We start from the raw sequence: 17,419 nt of genomic DNA on the forward strand, positions 1-17,419 counted from the left end.
TTGTAACTTGTTTGTCTCTTTTTTGTTTTATTTCATGTCGTTTGTCTAATTTTTTTGACATTTTGGGTTCATTTTCCCAATATTTTCTCTTGTATTTTTGTCTTTTTTAATCTGACTTTTGTCGTTTTGACCATATAGTAAAAACTGGTCCAGTCCACTGGAGATCAAAATGGGCTGAATGTGGAACCTGGACTAGAATGACTTTGACTCCCCTGATTTGAACAGATAAGGCAAACAACAGAGCCCTCCTCGCCATCACAAATATAACATGTGACACTTAAAGATGCTCTTCCTCATGGCTTATAATCAGGTCTATGCGTGTCTGAGACGGCCGTTGTGACTTACGTGAAGCAGAAGAAGAGCGTGGTGGACCCAACGAGGAAGAACGTGGCTGCAGACACCGGAACGTAGCGGGACGGTCGTAAGGGTCTGCTGGGAGGGACCACGGCGTGAGGCAGGGGTGACAAGGATGGACCCCGACCTCCGCTCTTACTGCTACCGCCTGTCATCACGTCCACCAAAACGCTATGCCAAAGACGATGGGTGATCCAGAGATAAATGCTCCTCTAGGTGGATTGATAGTGAGGAAGTCGAAATGGCAGTTTGGCTAAAAAGGAAACCAAGGGAAAGGAGAGCTATAAAAGAGATGGCTAAACAGTCGCAGAGGGTTTTGTCTCTGAGGTGGCAAAGAGGGAAACGCTCGGCTTGAACATTTAGACGAGAGAGGGAGTGAACGGTCGGTTTCTCTCTGATGAAAAAGCCTCGTTTCCTTCAGTTGGGAAGGCCGACTGAACAAGACGGCCCCTGATTGTGAAGACAAACGTGTTTGAGTGACTGTTACCGCTTATTCCACTGTGTTCACCAACACAGTCAGTTAATTACAGGCAAACAGAAAGTGATTACTTCATTGGGTCCAGTAAAATCAGTCTAAAAGGAGTAAATTAGCTTGCTGTGCAAATAGGCGAACCAATCCAAGAACATAATAGTGGACCCTTTTTGGTTAAAAACACAATAATCAAGTTCTTTAGTGTTTTGGTGCTGTGAAAACTGAGAGGAACGTTCTGCTAAAGTGCCTCAGACGTGAAGTATTTTAGTCTGATGGTTGGATTTTACGGTACGAGAGCAGGCATAGGTAGAAATGTTTTGGTATGAAATGGACAAAGTAAAATAACAAAAGAAAGACAGAGGAAAAAAAGAGTAAAGCTTGAAAGAAAAAAGGCCTGAGATGATATGATTTCTGTTTTCCTTCTTCGGTAGTTTTCCTCAGCTTAGTGCAGGTGTAGTGCTGAAGTCTGCATTAACAAAAAGTCCATTCCAATAGAAGGTTTTCAGCACTCGTAACCTAGCGTAGTGGTAGCCGGCTGAAAAAAGTCTTGCAAATAAAAAAAGTTAACCCCTTACTCACTGTTAGAGGAGGAGACAGTTGTTTTTCAGTTCAGGGCTGGTATTAGAAGCAGCAGTCTGTAAGCGGGCCAGTGGAGCAGCCTGGTTTTCTTGTGTCGGGGCATCCCTAAGCCCAGCTGGTGGCAGATCTAAACCACCTCACCTGCCAGCAGCACCGTGGACATGATAAGAAGACAAAAAGCAGGCAGTGATTGTGTCTAGGTGATAATCCAGTGGACTATCCATTAGTATCCATGTACATGAAGTTGTTCAGGAACAGCTACTGCTCTGAACTGGAGCACTAAGGGTTCGGTGTGACCAGAGAATGATACTTCCTAGTGGACAGCCATGCCTCCTAGTTATGCTAGTTATTTCTTGTTTGCCGTCTTCTCCAGGGACTTCCTTCTGACTTCCTTTCCCAGCAGAGAGCACTCAGGCTTGGCTAACACCCTCCCACAGCGACCCCTTCGTGGGATACACCCTCTCCAGAGCAACGTCCCAAACACAGCCTCAACAAAAAAGCAAAAAGCTTTCGTATGTGGAAAACGAAGACTCCAAAAGCCAGTTGTATCTTGAGGTTTTCAGGTTTGAAGTGCCATTCTCTAACCTCAAAACAGGATGGAAGCACATTTTCTCTTCCTCTTGGCCTCCTCGCTTATGGATCAAAAGTGAGTGGTGTGAATTGAACAGCAGAACTCTACAGGTTGTCCTCGGTCACAAAAAAGCGAATCCAGTCCGATAGTTGGTCAAGATGCTGCACCTGCAGTAACAATGAGAAGAACAAAGGGTTGGATGAAGATCAGAAACTCCAGTGTACAAAAATACATTTTATTGGTTCTTCGTTTATCCACTGAAGAATGAGACATGATTAACGGACAGCTAAAGCACTAACGTATCTGTACTTCATTTCATTATCATAATACAAAGCCCAAATAATCACTGGTTAGAATTCAAGAGGAAACGCCACAGCTTTACGAAGTTCTTGTATCAGTGCAACCGAATAATTGGAGTACAAATGTTTTAGGATGTTTGCACAATGGACGTTGGACCTTTGGAGGAACTTAGGAACTCGTATATTTCATGAGATTAGTTGTGGTGATTCCACAGTTACTGCAATTTCAGGCAGGGATATCCTGCTATAGCTGTCTTTCATTGGTAAGGAAAATATTCATTTGCTATTATTTTTTGGGTGAGAGTATGTCTCTATCTAAACATTACTGTTAGCTTGGGTGAGGATAAATGAACCACACTGGCCAGGACGATATACCACTTGACATTTATTGCAGATATAGCCGTGAACAAAAGTTTACATACACTTGTGAAGCCCATGCATGGTATATCATGCAAGTCTTGAAGTTCCAGTGACCCCTACAACTGCTATTTCTCTATGATGGAATGATTAAAACTCAGGCATCTTTACTACAGGTCATCTGGAAATATGACAAATATACACTACAAGTCAAAAGTTTGGACACACCTTCTCATTTAATGGTTTTTCTTTATTTTCTTGACTATTTCCATTGTAGATTCTCACTGAAGGCATCAAATTACATGGAATTATGTAGTAAACAAAAAAAGTGTGAAATAAGTCAGAACATGTTTTAGATTTTAGATTCTTTGCTTTGATTCCTGCTTTGAACACTTGTTATTCTCTGGATGAGCTTCATGAGGTAGAACCTGAAATGGTTCTCCAACAGTCTTGAAGGAGTTCCAGAGATGCTGAGCACTTGTTGGTCCTTTTGCCTTCACTCTGTGGTCCATCTCATCCCAAACCATCTGGATTGGGTTTAGGTCAGGTGACTGTGGAGGCCAGGTCATCTCTATCATAAATGATGGTCCAACTAAACCAAACCGGATGGGATGTCATCTCGCTGCAGGATACTGTGGTAGCCATGCTGCTTCAGGGTTCCTTCAGTTTGGAATAAATCCCCAACAGTGACCATCACTCCTCCTCCTCCTCCATGCTTCACGGTGGGAACCATGCATGTAGAGACCATCCGTTCACCTTTTCTGGTCTCACAAAGACACAATGGGCGGAACCAAAGATCTCAGATTTGGACTCATCAGACCAAAGCCCAGGTTTCCACTGGTCTAATGTCCATTCCTGATGTTTCTGGGTCCAAACTAATCTCTTCTGCTTGTTGCTTTTCCTTAGTAGTGGTTTCTTAGCAGCTATTGGACCATAAAGGCCTGATTGGTTCAGTCTCCTCTGAACATTTGATGTAGAGATGTGTCTGCTACTAGAACTCTAGGTGGCATTTATCTGAGCTCTAATCTGAGCTGCTGTTAACTAGAGGTGACTCTTGGTCTTCCTTTCCTGGGGCGGTCCTCATGGGAGCCAGTTTGGTCGTAGCGCTGGATGGCTTTTGCGACTGCACTTGGGATACATTCAAAGTTTTTGACTGATTGACCTTCAGTTCTTAAAGTAATGATGGACTGTCATCTCTCTTAGCTGATTGGTTCTTGCCATAATATGGATTCTAACAGTTGTCAATAAGGCTATCAGCTGTGGTCCAACCTGACTTCTGCACAACACAACTGATGGTCCCAACCCCATTAAGAAGGCAAGAAATTCCACTAATGAACCTTGACAAGGAACACCTGTGAAGTCCATTTCGGGTTCTACCTCATTAAACTCAATGAGAGAAGGCCAAGGGTTTGCAAAGCAGTAATCAAAGCAAAGGGTGGCTACTTTGAAGAATCTAAAATATAAAATATGTTTAGAGTTCTTTCACAATTGTTTGTTTGCTATATAATTCCATATGTCTTGCTTCATAGTTTTGATGTCTTCAGTCTGTATCTACAATACAGTAAGTATTAAAAAAAAAAAAAAACATTGAATGAGAAGGTGTGGCCACATTTTTGACTGGTAGTGTATATACAGCAATGTTTACATTTGGTTAGAAGTCTAAACTAGTAATTTATTTAGCACTTTTGATGTGTATTTGTGGTCATTGTCTTGTAACACCCAACTGCGTCCACGACCCAACCTTCAGGTTTTCCTGAAGAACGTGGAGATAATCCTCCTTCTTCATTATTCCATGCACTTTGGGTAAAGCCCCAGTTCCACTGGCACCAAATTTGCCCCAGAGCATAATACTACCACCACGATGCTTAATGGTAGGTTTAGTGTTGTTGGGGTTAAAGACCTCACCTTCTCTCCTCCAAACCTGTTTCTGGTCACTCAGCCAAATAGCAAAATTTTTTTGTTGCATCTGACCACAGAACTTTCCTCCATAGTTCAAGTAATAGACCACTTTCCTTACCAGTTTCTGAAGGTTTTGTTTTTCAGTTATTAACTATACTTGCATATTATCACTCTTGGAGTAACCAAACACTACCACAATTCTTATCTTCTACAATTCTGACAACATAAAAAACTATTTTTGTAATTATGTGGTCAATAACATTTAAAATTCAGATTTCAAATAATACATTACCTACAGACTAATGTTGGTACCAAACTCTAGCACTAAAAAATAACACTGGCTGACCAACACAAACTGCATTACCTGAACATTGCAAAACTTTCACAGCCACATTCAAGTACTTTAATACTCAATACAATGATTTGTAAAGCCAAAATGATTCAAGGTTTTCTTACTATTTAATTCTGTCTTTGGGTTGTGGACTAAACAACAGATCTGTGTATGTGTTCTTGGACTTTCAGAAAAACTGATCCACATTTTTAACCATTTTCTGACATTTTACAGAGCAAACAAATACCAACCTAAACAACCTACCGACCAAACCAGTTATACAGTAAAGGCCAGTTTACTCAACAATGTGGACAGAAAACTTATCTTCCCACATTACAACTGTCCATGGAGTGAACTGGCTGATTCTTGATTTTGGGAGGGTGTTTTCTTTCTTTGTGTATAACCTTTAGGGCAGTGTCATACTTTCCACATCTTTGCTCATGTCTATGTGGCAAAAATTCTGTCACCTTTCTAAGCTCGCAAGTTTCTGCACAGCGCCCCAACAGGTGATCACAGTTACTACATGACCAGGGCAGCTTAGCATTAGTGGACATGCATGGAATACATTATGGACAATCTAGTGCTTTTATAGATGGATGGAGCCCTCCAAGCTGACTAGAAAGTAGTATCAGTCCCTCCAGGAATTTGCGATGTTGTGATTGCAACAATTAACACAAATTCAACCAATTTCTGTGAATTCTGTTACCTTGCAATTTTGTCCAATCACCGCAACTTTTATGCAATTTTGGCCCGCCTCCCATGACTTCCACCAATCACAGCAGTCCAAACATAATGCACATATGTCACCGAATTCACTTCCTGTTTATGGTTTGAAGATCCAGACATGTCCCATTCTAATGTCTCTCATTTACCAACAAAAATTACTGCTAAAGACCATGAAAAACAATTCCCTGATGTTCTACACCAAAGCGGAGCTAAACAGTTTTACATCCTAGAAATACTGTGGTGGAATACAAACAAAAATCAACGATTGACAAACACTTTTCTAACGCCAAACATGTTAGGAGAACGGCTGAAATGAGCGGACCACAGACCAGATAAATCACCATGATGGAAGCTGTTGCATCCAGATCTGTTGAATGAAGTTAAGTTAGATTCATTAATGGACGTGACAAGTCGTGAGCGTGTGTGTGTGTGTGTGTGTGTGTGAACATGTGTGTGCCAGGATTTGAAATTAACTTAAGTCACTGACAGATATGTCCAAATATGATTCGTTCAATACTAAACTATCATTTAGTGCCTTAAATCTACCAACCACATGTTAAACCAGTATCTGTTAAACCAGTATCTGGCTGCTGCTAATTTCACACCATGGTGTGCCAGCTTGTGGAAATGGGTTGGAGCGTGTTAAAGAATTAGTTTAGGAAGAAATATTGTCAATTAAAATGTTGAAACATTCTAAAAGCTGAAAGAAATGCAACTTTTTAGCAATTGTCACTGTTTCTCACAATTTCATCGCAACAAATACGCTTACAACATCGCAACTTATATCGCAATTTTTTAGAAAAGCTGCCACGAATTCAGGCATTTTAAGGACGCAACAATCTGGAAAAAAGCCCTGAAATCCTGGAGGTACTGTAATATACTGACAACATCTACCCATCTGTGGTGTCCAGAGCTGTCCATGTGTGAGTGCACAACAGAGTATAAATAATGGCTTAAATGGGATAAAGTAACAAGTACATCCAAAAACTTTAGAATACTGCCAACTCTTTTCCTTAAGCTGGTGGAATGCCATTATAGAATGCCATACGATCACATGATTGTGATCCTACTACAAATCCACCACTACGGACTTACTGGGACTTATCCATCAGAAATCATACAATGACTGAGCAGCCTTGGAGGAGTACTGAGCAGCCTTGGAGGAGTACTGCGCTCTCTGAGTGCTTTAATTAGGAAGGTTCTGAGAGTAAATTACACGGAATTGCTCATTGTATGGGGAGTTTTAAAATCCCCTCTATTAAGTTTCTACTGAAAAATCTAATGAAATAAACCCCTGCCAATATGGTGTAATTGTTCATTATCCATTTTAATTTTTCCAAGTTAAAATACATATTTGATATACAATATTATCTTGAACTGTTAATGTATTCCACTATTATTACACGATCTGTTAATTAGCACTACTGTCAAACATAGTTTTCTACATTGAATTTGCTGTACTACCTTTGTGGAGCATTTTATGTCATTTAATTTCTGTACTGTATATTGCACAGTCGCCAACAAAAAAACTGAGCCAAAAATTCGTAACCGTGCCATTCTGAAAATGAAGTGCCTGCAATCATTGTACATGCCCTCTAATATATTATATAGTAGTAGTCTTTTATAACCAAAAATCCAAATAAGAATTTCAAAGACAGGTTACTCCTTAAATTGGGTCAACAAATGCAAGCTCAATGCTCAGGTATAAATGTGCAGAAATACAAGACAGCACTGTTTGTTCATTTGCCAATGTTGGACCAAACTTGTCGTTTCATTTCCAATGCAAAATCTCTCACTCAACACTGTATTCTTTATGATGTGGTTGGCTGGCCGTCACTAAGTATTTGTAGACAACAGAACTGGTCTATGCTCATCTATAAACCTCAGCTCCCTTCTCACTTTCAGTTCTAGTAGCTACCATCTGCATCTCCAAGTGGTTGCTTTTGAACGTTCCCTGGATTCTAACAGACTTTGGTTAAACAGCATTCTCCCATCATGCACCGTGGTCAAGAAATAATCTTCAACAAACTCTTAAACTAGAAGCATTCCTATCCATTTATGAGTTTGAGTATTATAAAGAACACAGTGAAGGAGGAATAAAAGGTCACTGTCCTTGAACAGCTGCCAGTCTATTTTATTGTTTATTTTGTGTATCATGTATCTGTTTTATGTAACTTTTAAACGATGTGTGGCTGCTAGCTTGGCCAGGTCTCTCTTGTGAAAGAGATCTCTAATCTCAATGGGACTTCCTGGTTAAAAAAAGGTAAACAAATAAACTAATTAAAGCTACAAGCAGCGTTGAATGGGTCCTCCCATCCTTGCTGGTCAGCGAATCCAAGCATGTCCACCAGGTGCCGCTGCGACTGACAGTGTATTTCGTCCTATGGATGTGATGAGGGCCAGACTCTGATCACACATGTAAAGTTTCAGGCAGATTGGAGCACGTGCAGGCTAGATATGCAGCATGTCCTGTCCACCCAACAGGTGGCGCTATCACTGTGACTGTATATTGGTCTATGGAATTCTTCAGGGCCGGACTCTGATCACACACGTAAAGTTTGAAGCACATCGGAGCATATACAGGCTAGTTATACATCACTTCCTGTGTCATGGTGACAGGAAGTGGTGATAGGACACATAGTGTGTCTAATATGACACATACTTCAAAATGGCCAACTTCCTGTCGGTATTTGGGTATGGTTGTCAATTACATTTTTGTGCATCTTGAGGAGTTACATATGTGTATCAAATTTCATAACAATATGTGACACGTACTGGCCGTTGAAAATGCAATTTCCCTAAAACGTCTAATTTTTCGCCATTCCTGATGTGTTTGTGGAGTTTCACAAGTTTGAGAATTTTTAGGGCATCAAATTTGAGTTTCAAAAAAACGGGAAAATTCATATTAATAATAGTAAACCCATGGGTTTCAGTCGGGTCTTTGCACCTTTGGTGCTCGGGCCCTAATAATATGAAACACATCAGGGCCAACATTAAGGTTTGTAGCACCTGGTACCTCCAAAACTGTACGTCTACTGTACTACTACGGTACAGCAGAGTATAAACCCACTCTGACATGCTGGAAAAAAGCTAGGATTCACAGCCCAACACATTCAAAAAGGGCTGACCTTAATAAGATTCTATACATTGATAGGTTTATCGGCATTTCTTTAAGGACCACAGAGAAAACAGATCTATCCTCCAGTTCATTCTGTGCTTTTGTACACCATTATGCAGAATCCTAGAAGGCAGTAAGGATAGAAGATCCCTCAGTACATCTCAGGAAGCCCACACCATTGGTAGCACCTCCAAACACATAAATCCTGAGTGTGTTTGGCAGCTGCAGTTCATCGGTGTAAGCACGAAAGCAGCAAAATGATCACACTTTAGCCACAACTTCATTACCTGATCATGAGTCTCTCTCCAGTGCTCCATTATCATCTCAATCTAATTCTGCAGCATTCATGAATGATCTAAATTAAACAGAGGATGGTGGATGGACATGCAAACCCTGATTCACACCGATTCAAACGGCCCTGCAGCATCGCTTAGCACAAATCCAAGCCAATGTACATGTCCTCTTTGCAGCCGGGTTCTAGAATATAGTCTTAAAATCAGTTTATAGTAGTGCTTCTCAAATAGTGCATGACAAGGGGGGCACGAGTGACTGGGAGAAAAAGGTCTGTCTACACAGAACTAATTAGCTGAACTATTGTTTTAACGTCGGTCTGTTTTTCGCGGCGCACAAACTGCTCCGGCAGTTGTGCAAGTCCATACTTCGGTACTTGGCAAATACAGACTACCGAGAACGGGAGAACGCGTCGTTAAGATGCAATTAGAACATTGGCGTACTTGATCACATCACCACCTTGGCCCAGCTACTCCAATTATTTTTACCAGGGGTGTCAAACATACGGCCTGCGGTCCAAAACCGGCCAGCCAGATGGTCCATTTTGGCAAGCGGGACTACTTTGAAAAGTGCAAAAATTACAGAGAAGACATTGACTGTAAATTGTAAATTTGTAAAACTGTAAATTTTAAATAATTACTAGACCTTGACAAGTTGTTTTGATCATAAAGTAAAATACTAGATTGCTCAGTTCCAGATAGCTGAGACTGAATGTTTTGTGCCTTTGTAGATAAACTGTGATCTGTAAGTTGTAATGTGTAAATGATCAACTGAGGCATAATATTGTTGAAACTGAACTTATTTGTCTTAAGATATTTCAGGGGGATGATAATGTTTTGTAAAAAGATAATTCATTAAATGTGAACACTTTCAGAATGTACTTTTGTAATCTAAAACAAAGGGAGTTGGAGTTGTGGTGATTTAGGTTATTATGCTATGATTTTACTGAGGCCCACTTGGGATCAAATTGGGCTTTAGGTGGCCCCTGGACTAAAATGATAAAATGAGTTTGACACCGAACAACGAAATGAAATCAGATGAAATAACACAGCCCTGCATATTCATGTCTTAATGTAAAAACAGTTTATATATATTTATTTTTATTTTTATATATATATATATATATATATATATATATATATATATATATATATATATATATATATATATATATATATATATGTATGTGTGTATATAAAAGTGGTGGACGCGATTCAAAAATTAATCTAATTAATTACAGGCTTTGTAATTAATTAATCGCAATGCAGTTTTGTCAAATAGCAATATTTGACACAATAAATGAAGTTTTTCAGTTCAAATAAAATTATGGTTGACAGTTGAATCAATGAATAGACATATATGGGTTTATAATTTAAAATTCATTTTAAAAAAGGAAAATGAGACATATAGAAAAAAGTGATTTTGATGACTTAAAGCCTGAATTTAGTTGTTTTTTCCACTGTATGGCACATAAAATCAGCATAAGTAGTTCAAGGAGCTTCAGAAAGTTGAAAATCCAGAGATACATTCGGTTTTCATCTTTTCTGGGTCTGATAAATGGTGTAATTTTGATGGTTCTTTTAATAGGAATATCAATTTTTATTTATGTAATTTTTTATAAACAGTTTATAATTACGTTATTAAAAGAGACATTTTTGTTGTTTAGGTTATTCCTCCTCCAAGGAGAGCCTCAACGGAGTAAAAACAAATCACAAAATGTTTGTTTCATTTCTATTTATCTGCATTTTTCATCTGTCTGCTACATTCACAGATTACTGCAAATCTAAGTGCAATTATAGCGATATTATTCAACACTTTAAGACTTTCTGTAAACTGAAGCACTGTCTAGAAAAGTGGTCTATTATGGGATGGCTACACCGTTAGCCGTTAGCATGACTCGTAGCTAACGTTAGCTCTGGTGCTAACAGCAACATGTTTTACATTGAGGTGATGCCGTCGGCTTGAAGTGACGCAGTGATCAGAAAACTTTGTTGTACAATTTGCACACAACCAGGCTTTTATCCAAGCTGCCATCGGGAAGATTTTTAAAAGGAAAATTTCTGCCCAACAAGCTGAATCTCATCTTCCTTCACTGTTCACCAGTGCCTGACTTCACTCAGTGCTTCCTGTGCTTCTTCTTCATGGCTACAAACAGACTTTAGGTTCATTACCGCCACCTACTGGGCTGGAGTGTTCATCAGAGTTACCGGTGTGTCAGAAATGAGGGAACTGAGGAGGGTGCAATTAATTGCGTTATTATTTTTAAAGCTTTATCTTCGCGGTAATTAATTGCAATTAACGCGTTAAAGTCCCAGCCCTAATATAAATATATATATATATATATATATATATATATATATATATATATATAGATATATATATATATATATATATATATATAGATATATATAGATATATATAGATATATATATATACTTTGTATATATACAAAGTTATTGGGGGGCACAGCAATTTTTTGTCCTCCGAAGGGGGGCCTGGTAGAAAAAATTTGAAGACCATTGGTTTATAGTCTTGTGGGGGCTTCCGGTGCTTCGAGGGAAATAACGATTCCCGGGTAGATTTGGGGGAATGTGTTGGTAATAATGCCGTGTGTTCAGCCTGTACGGATAGCTGTGATATTGTGAAAACGAGAAACAAACGCCAAAAAAATGAGACGAACAACATGAAATAAAACAAAAAGACAAAAAATTTGACAAAAAAGTTACAAAGCGGCAAAAAAATAGAGAAAAAAAAACGACACAAAAAAACGAGAAAAAATAACAAAAACAAGACAAAATATTCCAAGAATGAGACAAAAGAACAATGAAGAATCTAGTATTTTACACTATGATCAAAACAACTTGTCATGGTCTAGAAATTATTTTAAGTTTATAGTTTTACTAATTTACAATCTGCAGTTAATGTCTTATCTGGAATTTTTACACTTTGAGGGCCGGATTGGACCCTCTGGAGGACCGCTTTTGGCCCGCGGACCGCATGTCTGACACTCCTGCAGTGGAGTATAAACCCACTCTGACGTGCTGTAAAAAAAAAAAAAAAGAAAAAAAAAAGAAAGAATTTACAACCTAAACATATTCAAAAAAACATCCTGAAGTCTCCAAACCTTGGTGGATTATCATTTCGATGTAATTCTGCAGCGTTCATGAACGGTCTAAATTAAACAGAGGATGGTCGCTGATTCTCAAACGGCCCTGCAGGCTCGCTGTAAGGGTGTGGACGCAGAATGTTAATCACAAAAAACACCAGGACCGGGGCTGAGGAGCAAAATGAGGATGGGGATTTAAACTCGTTGTACATTTACACCCGTTAGTTTAACATTTATACCTGCTTTGCGGTGAGCTAAGCGGGGCTAACGGCAGGCTAACACCTCACCTGCTTTAACGGCGGCCCGGTGAATGGGACGTCTCCGCCTCGGTCACGCTATTTCCTCCTGGGAGACAGGTCCTTCCATCCACTATTATCCACATATCCACGTCCACTCGTCACGGTGGCTGGCTGTCCCACTACCGGGCTGTTTTACGGGGTTAGCTAGCGAGCTAGCCGCCTATCCGACTGACGATATTTAACCACAGGTAGCTAACGGTGCTAGCCGGTTCTACAAGCTGCCGGGCTTTCTAACTTAGCTCCAACAGCTGCAATGTGGGAGTATAGCCACATGAATGCAATCTCAATAGAATCATGTGCTCCTCTCACACAGTAATAATATTGGTAGGTGAGACATTCCCAGAGGCCGACATATTTTTCACAAAATTCTGAAGCCAGAGTCCAACAGCGGAATTATTGCAATGAAAGTAACTCCCAGTGGATGGCGTGAGTGTCAATCAAGCCGCGAGCCTATCCTATTGCGTCTGCAGCTGTGAGCCCGCCCACCTGCCTTTCGAACAGCGGACGTCATGATTGCTCGAAATCGTGGTTAAATTGATTCCCCAGCAGTCCGAAGCTGCAGAAGATCATTTAGGAGGGTCAAAATATAGCTGAGGGGCTTTTAAAGTCCATAATAATATTAATAATACATTTATTTATAAAGCGTTTTCAGTCTAAGTGCTGTACATAAAAACAATAAAAACATCAGAAATCCATAAACATACTGAAAAAGAACATCAGTAAAACAAAGTATTTAAGACCCATATGTAACAGTAAACTAATGGGTCTTCAGCTTTGCTTTAAATACACAATGGAAGATTCCTGCCTGATTTCAACAGGTAGACTACCATGGGATATATCTGAAAAGCTCGAAAATTTTCCCAAAGACACGAAAATGATCCAAAATGATGATAAACGATCCAAGCTGATATAAAACTGGTTGAAAATGACAAGAAAATGATCCAAAATGACTCAAAAATTGTCCAAGTCAATCTATAACTGAGGGACTTTTGAAGTCCATGGGATATATCTGCATACATTTATATTAAAAGTTTTTTTTAAAAAACTAATTTTTCTATGTTCATTGTGATCATGTCTTTACAAATTCCATCATTATTCATGATGGAAACAATCACTTATTAATAAAAAATGACTGGATATCATTAAAATGTCAACTAAATAACCGTCTGAATTTAATACCAACCACCTTCTAATTAGCCAAACAATAATAAAATGAGCTGATTCAGAAATAGTTTGGATTGTGTTCTTTTTATTAAGTTGAGATAATCATGACAGATGTTTCTTTTTTTGGCAATATGTCACATTTTATTTGGAAAATAACAGTTTAAATCACTTATATATTATATATATTGACCCTGTAGATAATTCAGCTTGTTTTGCTACAACATTTTATCATCACCACTAAGTACATTATTATTATTATTGTCTCTGAGTTGAAGTTTTAATCCTCTCAAGTGACACGCTGACACAGTAATATTGGGGTGGGGGCTCTCGCACACAATACACAAAGACTAGATTAAAATGACAGCAGGGGCTGCGGGGATGAGCCCACATGACCAAGCTTCCCGTCAATACACGCACTCAATCTCCTAAATAATAACACATTTAATACCCCACCATCAGGACAATAGAGGGGGTCGCACAAAGACAACTGTTTTTTAACATTTGCACCATCATATGGAGCTAGAGGTTCATCCTGAAAGATTTCCTGTCCACTGTAATGATTGCTTGTGTTCATTGGTGTCATTCTTGGATCTTTTTAACCCTCCTGTTGTCCTCATCTATGGCACCAAAAAACACAGTTTCTTTATCTAAAAAAAATCCCAAAATTCAGCAAAAAAATTCCCCCAAATTTCTGAAAATTTGCAAAACCTTTAGGAAGAAAATTCCAGTAATTCCTTAAAATTTTCACTTAAAAGTTTTATTTTAAAAAAATCTTTGTAAATATTTTCAAAAAATGAGTAAAAATCTTCCAAAAAATCCTAAAAATATCTAAAGTGATTCCATATATATCAGTAAAACTTGTCATATTTTCTTAAGAACATTCACATAAAAATCAACCAAAATCCATCAATTTTCGCTGGATTTTGGTTGATTTTTATGTGAATGTTCTTAAGAAACATGTTTTTAGCATTTCTTTTTTCCACCAAAAAATGTTCAAAAATTTCCCCAAAATGTTGAGAATGGGGACATCAGAAGTTTTTCTTCCACAGTGTCAAACTTTAAATTTGCAAAACCTTCAGGAAGAAAATTTCAGTATTTACTCAAAAGTTTCCCTTCAAAGTTTTATTTTTTTAAAAAATCCTCCAATTTTGACAAGAAAATTCTTGCAAATATTTTCAAAAAATGAGGAAAAATATTCCCAAAAAATTCCAAAACACCATTCCTCTGACACTGCATCAGATCGAAAGCATCTCTTCCAGCCAGAACATGGACTGATTGTCTGCTGCAGAGACAAACACAAGTCAATTAAGAAAGCACCAATGCTCACTCCATAACCGAAACTCAGGCAGAATATTTAAGTTCTGATTGGAGCAGCCCTCTCAACTTCAACGTTTTCAGTCTTTGTAGACTTGGTAAAAAGGGTGGAAACGGAACTGATGTTTTTAAGTATGTATTTTGATTCAAGCAGATTTCCAGTTTGGCTTCTGCAGCTGTGTACTTCTTCCTGAGGTCCTCTTTAGTTTTGTTATGACCACTCTGCCCCCTAGTGTCCAGATTAGGGTTTCCTTTATTCCCTCGTTAGATTCCTAAACATTTTCTTTACATCAGTTTCCCCACATATTCAAACAGGATCTAAGACTGTCCAGAAAATGTATTATAATGCTATTCATGGAAGCTCTGTCAAATTTATCAATCTTCTTAGTCATTTTTATTCCAAAATACTCAGGAGCCTTGGTGCAATTGCACCAGTTAAAACTGAAATAGTCTCTGCACCATGGAGAAATGACACAATAGCAAGGAGGGCAGAATGAAAGAAAAAGCTTCAGATTTATTACAGCACCTACAAAAACGAGACTGTACTGCTTCTCTGGTATCAACAATAGAAATGGTAATAACACTCATTCTTTATTTGCTACTGTTGATGGGTCAACAATGACTTTAACGCTCGTGTCGTCCTATGGGTCAAAATTTACCCTTTTTAAATTTGAAAATGTGGGAAAAAGCATATTTTCACAGTGAAACTTCTGATATCCACATTTTCAACATTTTTGTGAAATCTTTGAAAATTTTTTGGTGGAAAAAAGAAATGTAAAAAATGTTTCTTAAGAACATTCACAAAAAATCTATTTTTTTTAATGTGAATGTTCTTAAAGAAAATATTAGAAGTTTTACTGATACATATGTAATCACTTTAGATATTTTTAGGATTTTTTGGAAGATTTTTACTATTTTTAAAAAAATATATATTTTCAAGAATTTTCTTGCCAAATTTGGGGGATTTTTAAAAAAAAATAAAACTTTTAATGGAAACTTTTAAGGAATTATTGGAATTTTCTTCCTGAAGGTTTTGCAAATTTTCTGAAATTTGGGGATTTTTTTTTTTTTAGGAGAAATTTTGGATTTTTTTCAGACAAGGAAACATTGTTTTGGTGCCTGTAAATGAGGACTACAGGAGGATTAAGTCGATGCTGACATCTAGAGGTGTTCAGCCCAGGACTCTAATCAAGCAAGTGGAATTAGAGGCAGATACAGCAATATATATTTGAACAGTACAATGGATGTAAATGGGAAATTTAATTCCTTACATGTAGGTGAAGCTGATCATTTGAATGTTATAGTTGGTTCTACTAAGCCATTAGGCCGTATCCATCAACAAAGCCCATAAAAATACAGTTCTTCACCACTTCTGACCCATGTGTTCAATCTTTCTGCTAAGAGGAGAACATTTAATGTGCTTTGCTCATGTAGACGTTTGTTAGCAGAAGCAGCTCTAGATAATTACGGACTGTGAAGCAGCTAATCCTTCTGAAGGGCAATTCAAAAACTGGAAGCTGTGAGGGGGCATGAATATGCAAAGCATCACCTCAGTGAATTTCAAGTTTACAACAGTCACAAAACACAGTAAAAAATGATTTTTACCACATGGTACTTTTAAGGGAATTCATCATCTCGCCATTATCGGATAATCAACTACACACATCTGTGAGCCATGTGTGCTTATATTGACATGGAAACTTTTTCTTGTAACTTCGGGGCTGATTCCTCCTCCATTACTTGTTTGGACTCCATCACAACAAATGAACTAATGGGTAATAGACTCAGGAAGTCTGTAGGAATGCAGACTAACAGAAAGTGTGCATAACGAGCTCCAAATGTCCTGGTCGGAGCCCTCATGCACTTGATGGTTTGCTAGTGGGACGGCCCCAAGTTCTTGTGCACTTAACCCGTTTAATCCCATATTTTTCCCTGTAAAATAAGTGCATGCATTTTACTCATTAGACCTCCCTAACACATAATATGTATACATTTTTTCATTTCATGTTGGTTTTCTTAGTGAAAACGTAGGTTTTATACTTGGCAACAATTGTTGCTTGTGGGAAACCACATAGTCTAAATTTACACAAATTCTTCAGTTGGACCTATTTGCACATTTTTTTTAAAAAGTAAGAATAACACTAATAATTGTAATATATTATAACTAGGCATGGTTATAAGCGTGTTTACAACTTTATAAGATACACAAAGATACCATGCTAATGCATACTGAAGAGAACTAAAATTGACAACATTGTAATTACTGCATTTCAGAGTCTCATAAAACAGTTAAATAACCATGGAGCTAAGAGTGTTTGATGCTACAAAATAAGAACTGACCATAGTTTACAAAAATAAAAATAAATTCACATTGTGGCAGTAGCTTAGATTGACTATTTACTGACCACTAACATCATTCAACCAAAAGATGAGTGTACATAATGCTATCATGCAACTGATAACTGTTTTGTGTATGGCATCATCTTGTGAACACCCTTAGAGTTAGAGGATACATCAGTAGGAACAAATCAACAGTGTC

At 38.1% G+C, this 17,419-nt stretch overlaps 1 protein-coding gene across 3 annotated transcripts in view; it reads right to left on the reverse strand.

Moving 5' to 3' along the window:
* Positions 1 to 12,808, reverse strand: part of LOC111568506 (palmitoyltransferase ZDHHC5-A-like) — a 44,262-nt gene extending 31,454 nt beyond the window's left edge. For 2 of the 3 annotated variants that reach the window (XR_004847326.2, XM_023270189.3), the window contains exons 1-3: positions 12,391 to 12,808; positions 1,406 to 2,143; positions 346 to 607 (exon numbers count right to left, since the gene is read on the reverse strand). Coding sequence is in view for 2 of the 3 variants with exons in the window: in XM_023270189.3 (XP_023125957.2) it covers positions 346 to 509 (164 nt within the window). In the remaining variant the exon portion in view is untranslated. Of the gene's footprint in view, positions 1 to 345; positions 2,144 to 12,390 lie in introns of all 3 variants that reach the window. The other variant, XM_055009756.1, reaches the window with a different exon arrangement.
* Between the last annotated feature and the right edge of the window lie 4,611 nt (positions 12,809 to 17,419).

Source organism: Amphiprion ocellaris, chromosome 4, assembly GCF_022539595.1.
Source record: "Amphiprion ocellaris isolate individual 3 ecotype Okinawa chromosome 4, ASM2253959v1, whole genome shotgun sequence".
Lineage (NCBI taxonomy): Eukaryota > Metazoa > Chordata > Actinopteri > Pomacentridae > Amphiprion > Amphiprion ocellaris.